This window comes from Macaca mulatta, chromosome 4 (genome assembly GCF_049350105.2).
Source record: "Macaca mulatta isolate MMU2019108-1 chromosome 4, T2T-MMU8v2.0, whole genome shotgun sequence".
Lineage (NCBI taxonomy): Eukaryota > Metazoa > Chordata > Mammalia > Primates > Cercopithecidae > Macaca > Macaca mulatta.
In genome coordinates this window covers 30,990,075-31,009,512 of record NC_133409.1, presented here as the reverse complement: position 1 = coordinate 31,009,512, position 19,438 = coordinate 30,990,075, and the positions used below count along the sequence as shown (strand labels likewise).

General features: G+C 34.5%; 1 protein-coding gene across 2 annotated transcripts in view; it reads right to left on the bottom strand.

Moving 5' to 3' along the window:
• The window catches only part of TRMT11 (tRNA methyltransferase 11 homolog), a 55,987-nt gene that overhangs the window by 24,710 nt on the left and 11,839 nt on the right, over window positions 1-19,438 (bottom strand). Inside the window, 8 exon segments of one of the 2 annotated variants that reach the window (NM_001258056.1) lie at window positions 3,174-3,305; window positions 3,423-3,495; window positions 4,838-5,002; window positions 7,777-7,857; window positions 16,682-16,838; window positions 17,605-17,739; window positions 17,972-18,064; window positions 18,153-18,234. In NM_001258056.1, coding sequence (NP_001244985.1) covers window positions 3,174-3,305; window positions 3,423-3,495; window positions 4,838-5,002; window positions 7,777-7,857; window positions 16,682-16,838; window positions 17,605-17,739; window positions 17,972-18,064; window positions 18,153-18,234 — 918 coding nt within the window. 2 annotated transcript variants of the gene reach the window in all.

Below are 19,438 nucleotides of genomic sequence, written 5' to 3'. Positions count from 1 at the left end.
TCTTTAGAAATACATTCAGTTTAAAGAACCTCCAATATTACTTTTTATAAAGGAATAAAAGAACTCCAGAATAAATTCTTAACCACATATGATTTCAATTATAATTAAATCATAAACTGCAAAACAGTGAACAGTCAGATATGCTAAAAAGGAAGGAATTACATAAAAAACTACTGAGGATATTTCAAAAGGACAGAAGGGCCAGCTCAAAGAAACTCCCTCTGGTCAAATCTGTGATAATTTGAGCAACAAAATACTACTACTAATAAATTACAACCCAATGAATAATACAGGAATCCATGACTCCATACCACTATAAATAATTAATGAAGTAAATGGGGCAGAAATAAAAGCTCTTTCTTACAGAATACCAACTTCCAAATACAGAAGAAATTATAGAATAGAAGAATCATTTGGCAACTACCACAGCAGTGGCTGTCAACAATGGAGTCATCAATCTGAGTAGTGGTTTGATGAAAAACAAGATATTCGTGTAATCTTGTTGTTTCCCCATAAAATACAAATCAAAGAAGAAAATGATGATTCAGAGAGGAGAAATCTGTCAGAAAAAAGCCTGACCAGACAATCAAAGTTAACGTTACCAGGAGGAGTGGCTTTGTGTGCCCTATGATGTGCTGCAAAGATCATGTCTGCGGTATTCCTACCAAGAAGGCATGACCTCAGTCTGGTCATAGAATAAATATCAGATGGCCCCGGCTGAGAGTCAACCCTCAGAATATAAGCCAGGTCTTCTACAAAACTTCCAAGGATACAAAAGATATGGAAAGACAGAAAATATTCTGGACCAGAGAAGACCAAAAAAGATAGGATAGATGATTACAGTACAGTTTCCTACATGGATTGCAACTGGTAAAATTTGAATGGGGTCTATGATCTGGGTGGAATACTGTTATCAATGCTAACTTCCAGACTTGGAGGGTTGATCATGGTTAGATAGGAATGTTCTTGTTTCTGAAAAATACAATGACATATATAGAGGTAAGAGGGCACCATATCAATGACTTCTCAAATGGTTTCAAAAAGATTAGTGATAACAGATACGTGCAGGAGTCAGGGGAGGTAGATATATGTTAATATTGGGAAAATCTGGATAAGGGTAGAGATGGGAGTTTTCTGTATTGTATTTGAAACTTCTGTAAGTTTGAAATTATTTCACAGTAATTTTTTTTTTTACTTTTAGCCCTACAACTTGAATTAAACAAAAAGCAAGTAGCTTGTTGCTGGAATTCAGTTTGTCTAAGGTAGGAACCCTTTCTACAAAGACATGAACAAATATAGTCTTATCTGAAAATATTAATAAAACTTCACCTATCATTTCATGTACTAAGTATAGGAGATGTGGCAGGATGTTGAATTAAGTGAATACAGCACTGGGAATAAGGAAACAAATTAGCTAGCTGGCTTTTAATTTTATATAGATCATTTCACTCCTTGGAATTAAGTTTCCTCATTTCTAAAACAGGTTAAATGAGATTACCATTAGCAACAAAACAAACTCAGTGTTAAGGGGTCTGGGTACAAATGTATTCTCTCTTATCAGCTGATAATGAAATGCATAACTAAACTGAGGCCATGGTAGTTTTAAATACAGCATTTGTAAAACAAACAACAAGAAATAGCTGAGGGTCCCAAATGCTGAGGGACTACCGATCTTTGTAGAAAAAGACAGTTACCACTGTATAATTATGTATAGTAAATATAGGAATTGGCCGGACACAGTGGCTCATGCCTATAATCCTTTGGGAGGCCAAGGTGGGTGGATCACTTCAGGTCAGGAGTTCAAGACCAGCCTGGCCAACACAGTGAAACTCTGTCTCTATTAAAAATACAAAACTTCGCGGGGCGTGGTGGCGTGCGCCTGTAATCTCAGCTACTCAGAAGGTTGAGGTGGGAGAATCGCTTGAACCCAGGAGGTGGAGGTCGCAGTGAGATGAGATCATGCCACTGTACTCCAGTCTGGGTGACAAAACGAAATCCTGTCTCAAAAAATAAATAAAATAAAATAAAATACAAATATAGGAATTAAAATAATTGTATTAAAAAATATATCTATGGCAGATTGAAGAAATAACCTACTGGGCTTGGCAATACCTTTCAAATTTAAAGATTCCATCTTGTTCAAACATCTTCTCTTTTACTATTAATATATATAGCTTTATTTATATTTAATAGTTACTGAATAACAAAACTCAAAGTAATAATGCTAAACATAATCAGGGCTTTAAATATATGCACAGCTCTTATTTTGGTCTTAGCTTTTGATTTATTGTATTTAAGATAATCATAATAGCCAATATATATTAAAGCTAGCATTAGAAGGTAGTAGATGCATGAATCCTTTAGCTAAGCAGTTGAAAATTACCTCTAAAGACTGGCAAAAGAGCTGTAAAACAGCTGTGATCAACAGGTATTGAGCTAAGTGTAGGGTACAATAAGGGCTGGCAAAACCTTTTCTATAAAGGGCCAGAGAGTAAATATTGCAGATTTTGTGGGTCACATACTGTATGTTTCTGTCACATATTATTGTGTGTGGATATTTTTTAAGAACCTTTAAAAATCTAAAAACTAGTCCTAGCTCAAGAACCTTACAAACACAGGCTGAGGACCATATCTGGTCCATAGGCCATGGTTTGCCCCCTGATATAAAATAACAAGGTCAAAACAATTCAGTTGATGAAAAGAGGGAAGCTGAGTACAGTGGCTCACCCTTATAATCACAACACTTTGAGAGGCTGAGGCAGGTGAACTACTTGAGCCTAGAACTTTAAAACCAACCTGGGCAACATGGTGAGATTCCATCTCTACAAAAAAATTAAAAAAAAAAAAAAAAAATAGCTGAGCGTGGTGACGTATGCCTGTAGTCCCAGATACTCAGGAGGCTGAGGTGGGAGGATCACTTGAGCCTGGGAGGTCAAGGCTGCAGTGAGTCATGATCGCACCACTGCACTCCAGCCTGGGTGACAGAGCAAGACCTTGTCTCAATAAATAAATAAATAAAAAGACTATTTTATACACATTTGAAGGCAAACAAAGGCTATTACAAATTAAATACAAAGATGCACCAAATGCAAGAAGAGATGAAGAAAAAATTATAGTAGATATGCAAATATTGTAAGAAAAATGACATTAAAAATAAAATTAAGATTACATACTCTGGCGTATACACCGGTAACCAATAGACTAGTCTTCCACCCAACACGAGGGTCTCAGCTGCGAAGTTTAACAGGTCAAGAAACATATCACTCAGATGATAACTCAAGGAAACAGGAACATGGCTTCCTGGACTACACAAAAGAAACAAAATTTCAAAATCAGTGAACATTTTTAAGAATGCTAAGTTATCAGGGAAGCTACATGCTTCTTCTCAAAGTAGTAACACATCATATTTAAATTTCACTTACCATTTTTCTATCCCCTTTGGTATCTCCTTCTGTGAACCTGTTCTTCTTGTAGATTCTCTGATACCATATGGAGCTACACAGAAAACAAAGGTAACACAGATAGTCAAAAGTCACCAAATCACTGATCAAGGACAAAGAGCCATGTTGCCTTCAAACGTGACACCCTGAGAAGAACGCAGCATCACCGATGCACAAATCCAACTGAAAATGTACAACATAAAGACTTGGGGGAGGAGCAACTGTCTTCTTAAAATATGTCAACATCATAAAAGTCATTGAGAAAAGCTGTGGAAGTGTTACAAATTAGAGGCCTAAAAGGTATCATTACTAAATGCAATACCTGACCCTAGAGTAGATCCTGTCCTAGAGGGAAAATATATGCCATAAAAGCTATTACTGAGTCAATTGACAAAACTGAATGGCAAACTGTAGATGAAAGTATTTTATCAATTTACTGAAATTGGTAACTGCATTTTTACCAAGAGGCTATCTTTATTCTTAGTAAATACACATTGAAGTATAGGAGTAATAGGCCACAATGTATACCACTTACTCTCAAATTGATCAGAAAAAAAAAATGTATTTTATATAAGTAAACACAGAGTGGGAGAGCAAATAATAAAGCAAACTGTTACCTTTTAAAAATCACCAAATTTTCATAAAGTATATTCACACTGAAACCATAATGCCTTGATAACTTTTCTTTTGTTACATTTGAAAAAAATCTAAGTTAGCAAAGAACTAAAGAGAGCTGAGACAGAAGGGCTCAATTTTGCCACTATTTACAGATTTACTGTCAAATACTATATAGAAAAGGCAGACCTATTCTTAGATAGCCTGCCTAAAAAACTCACGACCTCATGAGGCATGGGAAAATAAATTTTCATGCACATTCCTGAAGCTCAGTGGGTTCACAGGCCCAATGGTTCCACAGAACCCCAAATTTCTTGTAATGCTAGAAAGGAGATGCCAGTGAAAACAGGCAGTACAAAAACACAAATGCTTACACATAGAGAAATGTGTGATATCCGAAACTCTGTTCTTCAAAATTTGACACCATAATTGCAAATGACATTTGAGCTCCAGTTGGTATAATAATAACCAATTATAGTCAATACAAAAACAAATACTAAATATATGCCTCAAAAAAATAAACTGAAGGGAAAAATGGGTGACAAGTTAATATAAAAGGATATAAAAGTGGATGGCAAGTCAATATATTTGTTTAGAAAAACAAAACAGTAAATCTTTAACAATGTAGTTAAGTATGTAATCCACTCTACCTTCCTAAGTTTCTCCTTGCAAGATGAGGAAGCTGGGGGTGGATGGGAGAAACACTGACAAGTTGGCATTTTGTGCATGTGTTGGTAAATTTTACTAATACTACTCCTACTTTTGTATAAAAATAAACTTACGATCAGTAATGATTGCATCAAAATATGTGCCCTTCCTCCAGGAAGGTTTAGATGCATCTGAAACCAGGACATCAAGGTAATACTTCTCTAAACCATATTGACGAAGATTGGCCCTAATGTTTTCATCTGGTCCTCTCCATTTCTGGTTTTTCCTAGTAGCCTTTCCTGAAAGGAAAGAAAAAAGAAGAGAGAAAGTATTAAACAGAGTATTCTTATTTCCTGTCATGTAGAAAAAGTAATGTTTTAACTCATTGAAACCTACATTTATTCAAAATTTGCTTTCATTTAAAATCTTGATCTTATGTACACAAGTAGTTACTTTAATTTCAACAGTAAAATGTACTCATGTCTAACTTATCTTTCTCTGTCAACTTTCAAGTAAAACTGCCCTAAAACATTCATTCGATATTTTCAAGTATGAAGATTTTTGTAGTTAAGAGTGAGTTGAAGAGAATATGGTTCCTTTCTTCCAGCAGTAAACAGTCCTGTGTAGAGATAGTATGAATCAGATAAGTGAAACAGAAAAGAAGAGAGTGAACTTGGGAAATGCCGCAGTCGTGACCATGGAGAAGGCAGGCAAAATGGAGACGTTGCTAGTGAAAGTTAAAGTAGGAGTGGATGGAAGGCTGAAGAAGCTCGTAAGTTCCTTGTATAGGAGACATGATAGTTTAGGATGATGACACCAGTGATTAATATCGGAGAAACCAGGAAGAAAAACAAGCTTTAGAAAAAAAGATGAGATTCATTTGAGATATACCAATCTTGGTGTACCTTGTGGTACCTGCAGAACATTCAGAAAAAGATACGCAGTTGGAGACATGCAGCAGGCAGTTGAAGGCCAGAATATAGAGACTTGGGAGTTATCAGTATATAATCTTAAACTGACTCCATAAGGCTGAATAACATTCTTTTTGTTCACTTAGGAGGTAGTTACATGTTTGCTCTATAATTATTCTTATAAAATCAAAAGAAGAACAACATAATTCTGAAAAACATGCATTGTGACAAGAGAAGTGGTCAAAAATAGGTAGATGCCTGGAAAAAAAAAATCAATAAACAGAAATCAAAGAAAATTGCAGGGCCTCAAGTAGACTGAGAAGAAACAAAAAAGTGAAAGTACCACCTGCCGAGACCCATCTCAAGGAAACCAAGAGCGGCTGTATGAAGGTCAACACTGTCAAATGCTATAAATCTGTGGCCTTTGTAAGCGTTTTCAGCAGAATGATAGGCACAAAAGCTGGAAAATAATGGCCAGAAAAGAGTGAAAGATGAAGAACAGGAGACAACAAGTTACAGTAGTTTTTCAAGAAGCATTCTGGCAAACAGAAGAGGAAAACAAAGTGGTAGCTAGAAAGCCTCTACAGATTTGCTAAAAAAAGTTTTGTACTTTTAAAACAGGACAAATTTCAGAATATTTTAGGATAAAGTAAGAGTTTAGAACAATAGGAAACAGAAGCATACCTAACAGTACCTTGGATATGCTCTAAGGAAACTCTACCTCAATCAGAATTCTATCCCAGCAGACTGAAGGTTACAACGTAAGTTTCCAAACATAACTTTAATAAATAAAAATTCAAGTAAATTATATAAAACAATTTCCTTAAAAGAAATATACTGCTTCTACTAAAAGCAAATTGGAATAATTCTTAGCACTTTTTAAAACTAATTTCAGATAAAGAATATCTTTTTCTTGCTAGCCCATTTATACCTAATAAATTAGAACTCATTTTCCTAATAAGTATTACTAAATTCTTTACAGTCAAGGTAGGAAAAAAGACAGGTCATCAGCACAAGCTATCAAATTACTTCCTCAAAAGAAAATAAAGCATAATAAATGCTCACCAATACAGTAACTTACAGTGGGTGAGGAAAAGGAAAAGAGTATTACAAGGGCTGATCCCAGTTACTACAAAGAAATACCAACATAAACACAAACCATCTCAAAATCGCCAATCAAATGACATGTTTAATAACATTAAGCTATAAGGAAATATTTTTTCAGTTTGATTCAATTCTATCCAATCACACATCATTATTGAAGCTTCTAGAGTTTAAAATATTTTCCATAATTACCTGAAAGGTAAAGCAAATGACTGTTTCAAGTACCCTCAGTTCAAGGCAGATTCTTTAAAGTTACTTTAAAGAGGTTTTGGTCAGTTATGAAATTAGAAACATAAATAGTACCTCGAAGACTAGTTATCAATCCAGTATACACTCAATGTATGCTTAGTGAATAATTTTGGTGATAATCTTTAAATGAGTGGTGATAACTTTAACCAAATATGTTTCATTATCATGCATATTTATTAATAATAACTAATAAATTATAGCTCTGGACTGGTCACTGGGTAATCACTTTCCTGCACTTCCTTAAAACCCTCTGAGAGCAGGACTTTTTCTCATTCGTCTTCGTGTTCCCCCAGGAAATCACTCTGTACACACTGGATTACTTCATAAAAGTAGATACCCAATGAAGTCTTATAAAAACAAGTAAAATTATATCACAATTTTGTATCTGAAGATTAAAATAATGCCATCTAAAACTACAGTTGACCCTCAAGCAACATGGGGGGTTAGGGGTGCCAACTCCTCACACAGTCAAAAATATGCATATATCTTTTGACTCCCCCAAAACTTAACTACTAATAGCCAACTGTTATACTTACTTTACTTAGTAAAAATAGATTTATTATTCATGAAGTGGAAGTGGATCATCATAAAGGGCTTCATCCTCATCATCTTCATGCTGAGTAGGCTGAGGAGGAAGAGGAAGTGGAGGGATTGGTCTTGTTGTTTCAGGAGTGGCAGAGATGGAAAGAAATCTGAGTATAAGTGGACCTGTTCAATTCAAACTTGTGTTCTTCCAGGGTCAACTGTATTTTTAAAGGTACATTTGGTACTACAGCAATGACTATAACACTGTTATAATCTCTACTCACCCAAGCCATGAACTGTGTTGTAGTCTATGTCTGTCCCATATACATATGCACCAAAATGAGCAGATGCTATCAGGAGGCCACCTGAAAAATCACACAATTTTGACCTGTTAACCAGCAAGTCCCAAACTCCTGTTCATTCCCATTTAACTTCATCCAGTCTTAGAAACTAGCTGCAGGCAGAGTATCCTAGAATGACATTGGTCATAACATATTTAGTAAGCCTCAGGACTGAAAAAACAAACCCCTAAGCTATATTCACTAAACTGGTTACGAAATTAATGTATACCTTGGCATCATTATTTTAAATAGCACTATTTTATCTTTTTTTTTTTTTTTTGGTCAAAATAATGTATATTGAGACATTTTCATCTTATTTTGAGAGCTGTACACAAAAGCATTTTGCTCCTTTCTTAAAAATGAGCATATAAGACTGTTTACACAAAGAGCTGGCAATAAATAGAATAAATTCTGACAACTAGGCTCGATTCCCACTGAAGTCAGAGTTTCAGACAAATAAAGAGGGCATAATTAATATGTGAGACATTAGTTCTTACAGAAATTAAAAGGTTAGGACATATTTTAATTTTTGTAAGAATTATCTATTTTAATATAGTTACTCCTGTAACCAATCAAGTCATTATCTCGTTTTAAACTGTAAATATAAATTTCTCAGTAACAGTTATCAAACATGCACAAAATAATTAATAAACTTTTTATTAGTGCTGTGACCAAAGTAAGAACAACTGTCCCAACACAATCTGACTAGTCAAAGTAATGTGACAGATGTGACCAGCTCATGCATGAAGAGAAATCTTAATAAAGGTTAAATAATGAAACTCTTTAAAATAAAAGGTAATAGTATTTTTAAATTAAGAAAAAAATTGTACAAAATTAACTAAACTTTTAATAATTGTACTTTTAATTAAACTTCACTTTTTTTAATCATTCGAATTAAAATGCTTTTAGTGCTTGGGTAAGTCTTATCTAGCTATACTCTAGGAAGGCCTGCTAGTCAAGCTGAAATCATAAATATATTCTTAGACTACAAAATATGCACAGACTTGGACAAGGGTAAAAAAAACTAGGGCTCTTTCCCTTATATCCTTTTGAGATGTAATCTCTGCAAGTAAGATGGGTAGTGCCTCTGGAGGGTCAAGATCCATAAATTAATGGTGTGCCTTCCATAGCCATTTAAAACAGTCTGGTAGCATGGAGTTAAAAATACTTTGTTCAGGAAAATATTATAACTGACTAGTTCCTATTGGAACCCATGAAGAAGAGAAATGAAAGACTAAAAGTACAGCAGAAACCAAAACCTACGTCCTCTCATACTAACTACAAAAAGCATTTATGTGAGAGGGAAGGTTAAAAAGTCCTTGTAATTCTTACTCTGGAAATGGAACACTCCATATTTAGAAAAGGCAGCATAAGTGATGACTTGGAATATTCACAAAGTCACTTCACCCAAATTACAAGGAATTACTACAATTCTGCCAATTAAGGCAGATACTCACCTAGAAGAACTAGTTGTCAAGGGGAACAGAAAAGCTTTCCTGTGCTTCCTTAAACAGAACCTTATCCATTTGGTTACAGTGAATTTTGAGAAGACCCAATCTACAAGTACACTGCTGAAAGGAGATGAATAATCTGTTAGACTGCATCTGATACTTAACTTCATGCCTTTTAAGCTTTTATTTTTTTTAAATAAAATCATAATAAATTAGCTTATCTGAACTGGTCACTGGGTAATCATTGGTAGTCATCTAGTTGTTCTTTTGATTAAATTGAAGCACTTCTTACATTTAGTTATACCTCAGTTTGAGCTTTTTGAGGGGGTCTTTTGGCAGAAAAAGGGGTGCTAAAAAAAGTGAAGTGTCAAGGAGGCAAGTAACATGACTCACCCATTTCTTTTTATGTTACCAAAAGTAAAAATACTGCATATGTGATCTATGCTAGCAACTCGGTGTTTCAATTTCTCATTACTTAAATCGTAATGAGCACTTTAAGGGTAGGGTAATATCTTACAAGCAAAATAATACAATAAGAATCGAATTTATTCCACGATGTAAAAACTAATTCATGATTTTCATCTTTAGAGAACTGGAAAGCTTTGCAAATGTGGAGAAATGAGAGACTGGGTTTTGGTTTTGCTGAGAGAAAAAAAGAAAGAAAAATGGCAATATTATTGCATCTATTTTATCTTTTTTTAAAAAAAGAATTCTACTTAAATAAATTAAACTAGCAGGCTGAGCAAAAGAATATGGCTAGGCAATGGGATTCCTATTAGACAAACCATGAGATTCCAGGAAAAGGGGACTACAAAGGGTAATGGGAAAAAAATGGGAAAGAGATTATTATACAAACCTACAGAGATCCATTATCTCACTCTCCTAACCCTCTCTTTTTCTCCCCATTTTCTCTTCCCAGAACCAGGGAAGAGAGTGTTAGTTCCCTAACACCTCGTTTCTGTGTCCACTATTTTGCAATGATAAAACTTCAAAAGGAGCTACACTCCTTTCCCTTCGACCTACGGGTCATCTGAAGGTAGACATGGCCAAGGAGTACACATTAGTCTCCTGGGTGAATTCTCATCACTGGAAGAGCTGACTCACTTGACAGAGGGGATGAGAGGGAATCAGATCTATTGCTGCAGAGCTCTGTGCTACCTAAAGCAACTGGCATACACTTGCACATATTCTTTTAATTATAAACAAAGAATTAGACATTTATAATTTTATATTTCAATTCCCTTGCCTGCTGCTATAACCTGCCAACAGTTGCAAATTATTAGTATATTGGAAATTAGCCAAAAAGAGTACTAGAAAATAAGTTTATGGTCAAACTCTTTATCATCACCATTTAATATTAGCTACATCTAACATCTTTCACCAAAAAGGCATCTAAAATCTTATCAAAATAATAATTAAAAAGTAATAATGATAACCATTACAGTTCACTGAATGTCTACCATGTGTCAGGTGACTTCCTAGAAATATTATATATACATATAGACTCAATCCTCACAATATATTAGTATTACCATTTTACAAATGATAGAAGTGAAACCCAGACAAGTTAAGAATCTTGCCCAGAGTCACATACTAATTGGTAAAAAGATTTAAACTTTGCTCTATTTATTCTTTTCTTTATATCATATTACGTCCTTTGGGATTAGCACCAATTAAAGTAAAAACATATTCACTCACCAATTAGATAAACAAAAGCAAAATATGCTACTAAACAAATTATATTAAGTAAAGAAGCTACACACTCTGTTAATAAGAGTGTTATATATGCCATTCACAAGTCTTGTACTGTATCACAGACAGGACTGTGCCATTCATAGTTATTCAATAAATTCATGCTGATCATTCCTTTAGCCAAACTCTCCTGAGAACAGTAGCACTTCCTAACAACTAAGAGCTGACACAATGCTATATCTCTTCCCCTTTGGGAAAGTAGAGACACACACAAAATTTAAAAAAAAAAATTTACTGAAATGAAAACGAATGTATTTGTTAAAATAGAAAGAAAAGTGTGTTTCTGCCGCCCATAATGTCATTCGAAACAACAGTAGCAAACAGTCTAAAAGAAACAAGGAAAAGTATTTAGGCATGAAAAGATTATTTTTCTCCTTTCAGTCTCCCAGAAGCTTTCTGCCCTACTCTATATCCCTGAGAAAAATCACAAACCATGAGTAGTAAGTGGGCAATACATTTGGGAAACTACATACATTTCAATTTGGTACCTTTAAAATAAAAAGGGGATTAGACATGTGAATTTTTTTTAAAAGCTATTTAAAAGGCAACCAAAAGAAAAATATCAACAATTTGTGTTTTGTGAAAACTATGACCATGGAGGAGGGCACAGAGCTACATATTTCTCCAGTCCTTCAGAAGGTACTACCCATTGATGAGGCAAAAGGCCCAAGAGAGGACAAACTGTGCTTAAGACCTGTGTCTATTCACAATTATTGGTTATTATGTTTCAAAACAAAAGTGCCAAAAATTGACTGATGTCCTAAAGCTATACTTAAACTGCAAACACAAATTATGAAAATATATTTTAGCAGTACATTTGCAAAGATTCTCCTCTCATTTCCTATTAATTGTCCTATATGAACAGTCAGACGTTCCCAATATACTACCCACTGTGAGGAGCTGCCCTAAAGCAAACAGGGGCAGGTCTCCTTGACCCTCGACATACTACGAATGGTCCACATATTGACAGCTCTGAAGATAATTTCAAAATCTAGCCTCATCTACTCAACAAAAAAATATTACCCATACTGGCAACCATATTTTTTAACTCTGTGGTCTAGTCTATGTATGTATATATATTAATCATTTTGTACATGTATATATCTAAAAGAATTATTCTCAATTGACAGAAAAAGTTTTTAAAGTCCAAGAATAAGATTAAGAATAAAAGCTTTAGCATTTGGAAAAAGATAAATTAAATCCATTCTTCACATCATACAAAAGAATAATCTCCAAATGAACCAGAGATCTAAAACGAAAAAATGTAAAACTACAAAAGTACTAGAAGAAAACACAAATGAATTCCTGTATAACTTGAGTGTGGGGAAAGCTTTTGCATGGCAAAAATCAATGAGTAGCAAAGTCAAAAGATAAATGACAAGCTAAGGGAAAATACTGCAACATATGTCACAGAAACAGAGGGGGAGGGTGAGGGGGTTGTATCCCAAGCTTACAAAGGACCTTGAAAAATGAGGGGGAAAGAGACCAAAACTGCTATCAAAAAATGGGCAAAAGACAAAAAAAGACAAATCAAAAAAAGTCATAATGGCCCTTAAAATATAAAAAGTTGTGACACTTCATGCATAACCATAGAAATATAAATTAACACTACACTGAGATACCATTTTTCACCCAACAGAACAGGCAAAACTTCAAAAGCTTGAAAATACACTCTGCTGGTGAGATTGTAGAAAAACAGGGACTCTCCTACAACTGTTGGTAGGAATCCAAAATAGTATAATGGAGACAAATTTGGCAACATCTAATGAAACTGCATATGCATACACTCTTCAACCCAGAAATCCTATTTGTAAGAATTTACCCTAGGACAGGCAGGTCCAATCTTTTGGCTTTCCTGGGCCACATTGGAAGAAGAATTGTCTTGGGCTGTACATAAAATACACTAAGACTAATGATGGCTGATGAGCTTTAAAAAAATTGCAAAAATTCTCATACTGTTTTAAGAAACTTTACAAGTTTGTGTCAGGCCACATTCAAAGCCATCTGGGCCGCCTGTTGTCCATGGGCTGCGGGTTGGACAAGCTTGCTCTGGAGCTACATCTCCAACATTACAAAGGTTAGTCATTACAAGCATTATTTGTAACTGTAAAATACTGAAAACTACCAATGTCCAACTATAGGAGATTGTTTGAATAAATTACAGTACATACACTCATGGAGCAAAACTAAAAAAGAATAAAGATAAGCTCCATGAACTGACAGGAAGTGATTTCCAGGAAATACCACTAAGTGAAAAAAGCAAAGTTAAAACCAACATACACAGTATGATACCTTTTGTGTAACAAGGCACCGAAAATAAGAAAATGTATATATATCTGCTTATCATTACAAAATAAAAACACAGGAAGAATCAACTAGAAAACAATGAAGTTAGTCACCTAGGATAGGTGGGAGAACAGGCTGGAAGTGTTATAAAAGTAAAGTGACACCTCTCTGAGTACCACTTCTTGTGTAGTTCTGACTTCTGGAAGCAAGTTCATCTTATACATATTTGAAAATAAAAGTAAATCAACAAGGAGTAGGGGATGGGAGATAAAAACTTAAAACAGAGGGCAAACTGGAACAAATGAACCCAAATGAATTTTAAATGAAAAGGGAAAAAGCAGGCACAGTACTTGACTTTACTGCCCCTTACAGTAAGTAACCGAAAACACATCCTGAACTCTTATTCACAGGATTTTTTTAAGTGGCATAAGCAAAACAACTGTGAAACCATTTCAGATATAGAAATGAGAAAAAGTCAATGTGTTGATGTAGATAGGAACCAGGGTTCTCACTGTGGTAGAAGGTGCATATAAACAACAGAATAGGGTAGTCAAAAAGAAATCTGTAAGGACTGACTGCAATTTGTAGAATATGTGCAAATACAGTGTCTAAAATATGTATATGCCTGTGTATGTGCATACACACAGTATATAATATATACCTGTATATTTGCACATGCACTTACATGCATATTGTGTATATATGCACATATATTTTCTAGTTTGTCCACTGAAAGGATCTATAATCCAGATTTCATCTCCCTGCTAAAAGAAACAAAAATTCCTTGGAGAAATGACTGATACCAGAGCTTCAACAAATAGAAGAGAAAGGAAGGAAGTACTCCAAAGAAAAAAGGATATGAACATGTCACAAAGACAGATTCAATGTGAAAGAGCTCTGACTGGGCAAATCACAATTTGAGGAATAAAAGTAATTGATTTTAAAAAAATAAGTAATTTTTTAAAAAAGTAATTTTTTTAAAAAAGTATTTTATTAAAAAAAGTAATTTTATTAAAAAAATAAATGAAAATTAAGAAATATAATGAATTACAGACCATCGGGGTTAAAAAGAAGAACCCACTAGTTCATATTCATAACAAATAGAAAAACAAATACATGGAAGAGAGGAAAGGGCTTTTGCTTACAGCAGAATAATGAACATTGACTTCTAACTGTGGAGGGAGCGCTGGAGTTGGAAAATCACACCTTTGAAACCATCAAAGTAAAGACTGGTTCAGGAAAGAATTATCAATGGCTACTAAACCTGACGACCTGAATGGTGAGAGGAAATTTGGATAAGGAATAGAATACTACATGGTCTTAATGTGTCTCTCCACAGATTGCTTAATAGCAAGAAAAAAATAAAATAAAATAAAACCACCAGTAATTCTGTTTATGATTATGAATGGAAAAAATCAAACACAACCTAGACCAGATGATCAAAATTACCAACACCAATGCAGGGCAGAATGCCATCATGCACACAGCCCTGAGAAGACCACGAAAATCACTGATATAGTGGTCCAGCTGGGAATGTATAACCTAATCCTAATCTTGAGGAGACATCAAACAACCCAAAATGAGAAAAAATTTAGATAAAAAATAAAGGGAAGAGAAATAGCATCTTGAAAAGTGCAAATTTCACAAAAGAAAAAAAACTTTGGCTGTGTTCCAAATCAAAGACATCGAAGAAATATTAACAACAAAATATAATACCTGATCCTAGCCAGGAAGGGGGAAAGGATGCTGTCAAAAATATTAATATTACTGGGCCAACTGGCAAGACTGGAATATGAACATCAAAGTACTATATTAATACATCTATTAACATTGAAAACAGTACTGTGGTTATGTAGGAGAATATATCCTTATTCTTGAGAAATAATTACGTGAAGGGTAAAGGGATGTGATGGATACAACTTTCAAATGATGCAGGAAAGAAAATATTGTGTTAAATATAAACAAATAGAACAAATGATAAAGCAAATGAGGCCAAATGTTAACAACAGCTTAAACTAAGTTAAGGATACATGGATGTTCTTTGTTCTACTTTCATTCTTGTAGCTTTTCTGAAAGTTTGATATTATTTCCAATAAAAAGTTTAAAATTTGGGGTGAGTTACTTAGGATAATGAGAGTGGGTAAGAAGAGAATAATATAGAGTATGCTGAGGGTAGGTGATATGGAGAAACTGGCAGAGAAGAAAGACTCGCCAGTGAATTAACTCAACAATAAACAGAGAAAGTCATTCCATCAATTAGAAATTGATTCACCTTCATACTACTTCTTCCTAAGCATATGTGGTCATATTCCTTAAGTTAGTACATGGTGTAATCACTGGTTGGCAGATCCTAATGCAGAGGGAGGCAGCTCGAAGTTAAGGGCATGAGCTCTGGAGTTGGACTGCTTGAGTTTGAATCCTATGAAACCAATATACTGTATAACCTTGGCCAGTTCACTTCACCTTTCTCTCTGCCATAATTTCCTCAAGCAAATTTTTAAAGTATTTCCATGTTAGTTGTAAGAATTAAACTAGATAGTAGCATCAGAGTGCAAACTATAGTACCTGATACATTTGCTATTCAATAAATGTTAGCTCTGCATCATCACTGCCCAAGGGGAAAGATGGCTACAGGGATAGGCTCCAACCACAAACTGAGCCATAATGAGTTTGGCCAAACAAATATAAATACAAGTATTTGCTGGGTATGGGCAAAATCAAGCAAAATTGAGTGGAAGTAGGAAAAAGTCTACACAGAGTCAGATGAAGTAAACTTGGAGTTTTAGGACTTCCATAAAAAATTATCCCAATCGTGCACAAAAAACCAAGGTCACTGCCAGAGCGACCAGGCTATCTAGCCCATTGATACTTTGACACCTTTTCTTATTTTCACACTTACTTATAAACCTCCACAAACCAACTCAAAGATGGGATATATTAACTATTTTTCTCCATCCACATATACAGTTACGAATTTAAACATGGATGAATATATTTTTTTGATCTTGTCATTCAAGTTTTCTTTCACCAAGAGTTTTCCTATTTAAATAAACTATACAGCTTTACAACATTTCTACAATGTATGGTATTGAAAGTTTTTCTGCTACAAAAAAATTAGATGGATGCTCCCCCCTAGTAGTTTATCTGGAATAAAACCCATACAATTCTATCAGCATCATCTTTGAAGTGGCAAAGTGTTAAATACTAGCTATTATACAAGTACGTGGTTGTCTCTTGGCCATTATCCAAACACAATTAAACGATGATCCATTTACTCTTTTAGCAAAAATATTACCATGACCTTCATTAATATAAATAAGCAACATCTCTACACTAGCTTAAAAGTTAAATACAAATACCTGTTCCAACAAATGGATCAAAGACAATATCATTTTCTTTCACTTTTCCATGGTTAGCCATAATGAACGACAAACCAGCATCCATACTTGTATTTCCAATAAAGTGTCTCTTTTTGACACTGTATGACTCAATAAGCTCTCTCTGTCCATCTGCAATCTAAATCAGAGATATTTCTCATGTTAGTACAGCCATACAGAACGGACTTAAGATAATCACTCACAATAAGACCATTGTATTTTGCTGATAAGAACTTCTTTCCACTTATTACTGCTCCAGTTTCTTTAAAATAATGTAATTGAGGTAGTTATGAACAAAACCTTTTATTGCTTAATGTCATTCCATTTATTTTGTCTTTTCAAAACAAGTATGACCTGCATTTGAATGCAATTATTCCAGAGGTAGGTGTTAAGGTATGCCCATTTTTTTGTTCTCCTATGTAACAATAATCTCTACCATAAGTCACAGCTTCCACTCACAGCTTCCAATCACCCACTTAAAGCCTCAGAGAAGTCGGCAGAACTGCTTTCCAGTAATTCCATTTCTTTTGGAATGGAAGGCCCAGATTGGAAATCTCCACAAATGAGATTCCTCAACTACCACAGCACTCTGTGTTTTCTCTGCTTTATTAAAACAAACAAACAAAAACAAACAAACAAAAAAGCCCAGATGTTCTGGGAAGTCTTGCTTTAACATTTCCAGGTATACCACCTCCTCCTTATATCTAACAAGCCTCTTGCACTTCATTTAAGAATCTCTGGGAAAACACAAAACAAAACATAATCACATACTCCTCACCAATTTTAATCCATTCAGTAGTTCTGACCTTTAGCTGCTTTAAATTTCTACATATGAGTCAACAAAAGACCTAATACGTAGCTTTCAAAAAAACAAACTGACATAGGTAGAAAGAACACTTGCTCACCCATCTACCAAAATAAATATTATGTGGATTCTCAGGGATGCGGTTTGGGTCCAAACCATAATCCTCCAAAACAGAGAATACATGTTGTGGTTTCTTTAAATTCACTTTTCCTTCAAATGGCAGAAATTCAAGTGCCTAAAAAACAAAAGAAATGCTAATGTCTTATAATAATTTACTATGAAAAATGGCACTTATCTAATAACATTACCTTGTAAGCCTGGAGTCAACATTAAATAAAACATGAAAAGCACTTAGCACACAATGTGGTACAAAATAAACACTTCACAGACATTAGGTATTCCTACATATCAAAAATGGCTAGACTGCATTCATCATGTAGGGTTTTTGTTTTGCTAAATTTACTTACATCTATTCGCTTGATTTTCTCTTCTTGTGTCAATGTCTTATTAAAAGTGTGAATCTTTATTTTGTATGTAGAGTCCGAATGTAGAAATGGAACCTAAAATAAAAGGAAATCAGTTTTTTGAGCATTTTAATTCTACAGAATCTGCATGCATGCCTATGTAAAACCACATTTTACTACGCACCATCTTCTCCACAGGGTAATTTTTAAGAGAACTGTACAGCTCCTCAGGAGATTGTCCATGACCCCATAGTTCAAATATAGACCTAGGAAATAAATGATTGGTACTAACCTCAGTAAAGAACTTAGTTCACACAGTAATACGTACAGTCATTTTACTAGTTCTTTACGCACACGCCACTGATTATTGCCTATGTTTTGCAAAGTATAAATGAAAATTATGTATCCTGGAAACAAATATAACTTAAGCCCAAACCACACACAGAAGTTAAACTTGACATGGAAAGAAGGATTTTCAATAATTCAGGATATTTTCTAAGTTTTCACATTTTTAGTCTAGAACAAATGATACAGTAAAATCAGTTATTTTAGATAAATGTGTAAAAAGCTGCAGAAAAGTCAATTATTCCCAATGTCTTCTCCATAATACAAAAAGACTAATGACCAAATAAAAATGTTATTAACATTTAGCTGGCCAGGTATAGTGGTTAATGCCTGTAATCCCAGCACTTTGGGAGGCCAAGGTGGGTGGATCACTGGAGCCCAGGAGTTCAAGACCAGCCTGGGCAACATAGCAAAACCCTGTCTCTACAAAACAGGGAAAACATTGGCCAGGCATGGTGGCACACACCTGTAGCCCCAGCTACTTGGGAGGCTGAGGTAGGAGGATCACCTGAGCCCTGGAATTTGAGACTAATATGAGCCAAGATCATGTCACCACACTCCAGCTTGGGCAACAGAGTGAGACTCTGTCATGCATGCGCATGCGCACACAAGGACACACACACACACACACACACACACACACACACACAAAATTTTAGTAACTAAGTTACCCAAAATGTTGAGATCTAATAAGGTATATTCCTAGGTACTTGTTATATTTTTCACCTTTTTGTCGCATGCTCAAAATATTTCATGTTAATAATAAATTAACTTTCAATCCCCTCCTACCACAGAAAAATCTAAGTTGGTTTGAATCTATGCTTTTATAAAAGTCTATCTTCATTCTGATACAGTTAAATTGTAAATTTTTTGCTTTGCAAACGATTTCTTCCTTTTCTATTGAATTTACAGAGAAAAGGCTTCTACAATATTAATCTCACTTAGCTATCACTTAAGGTATACCTCAGCTACACAAAATATATAGATAATAAAAAGCAATTAAAAATTATTTTATACAATTGTTAATTGTATAACTGTTATAACAATTGTATAATTGTTAATTGTTATTAATCAAATATATTAATTAGAAGACAAGAGTTTTGAAAGAAGCATACAAGTTCTTAG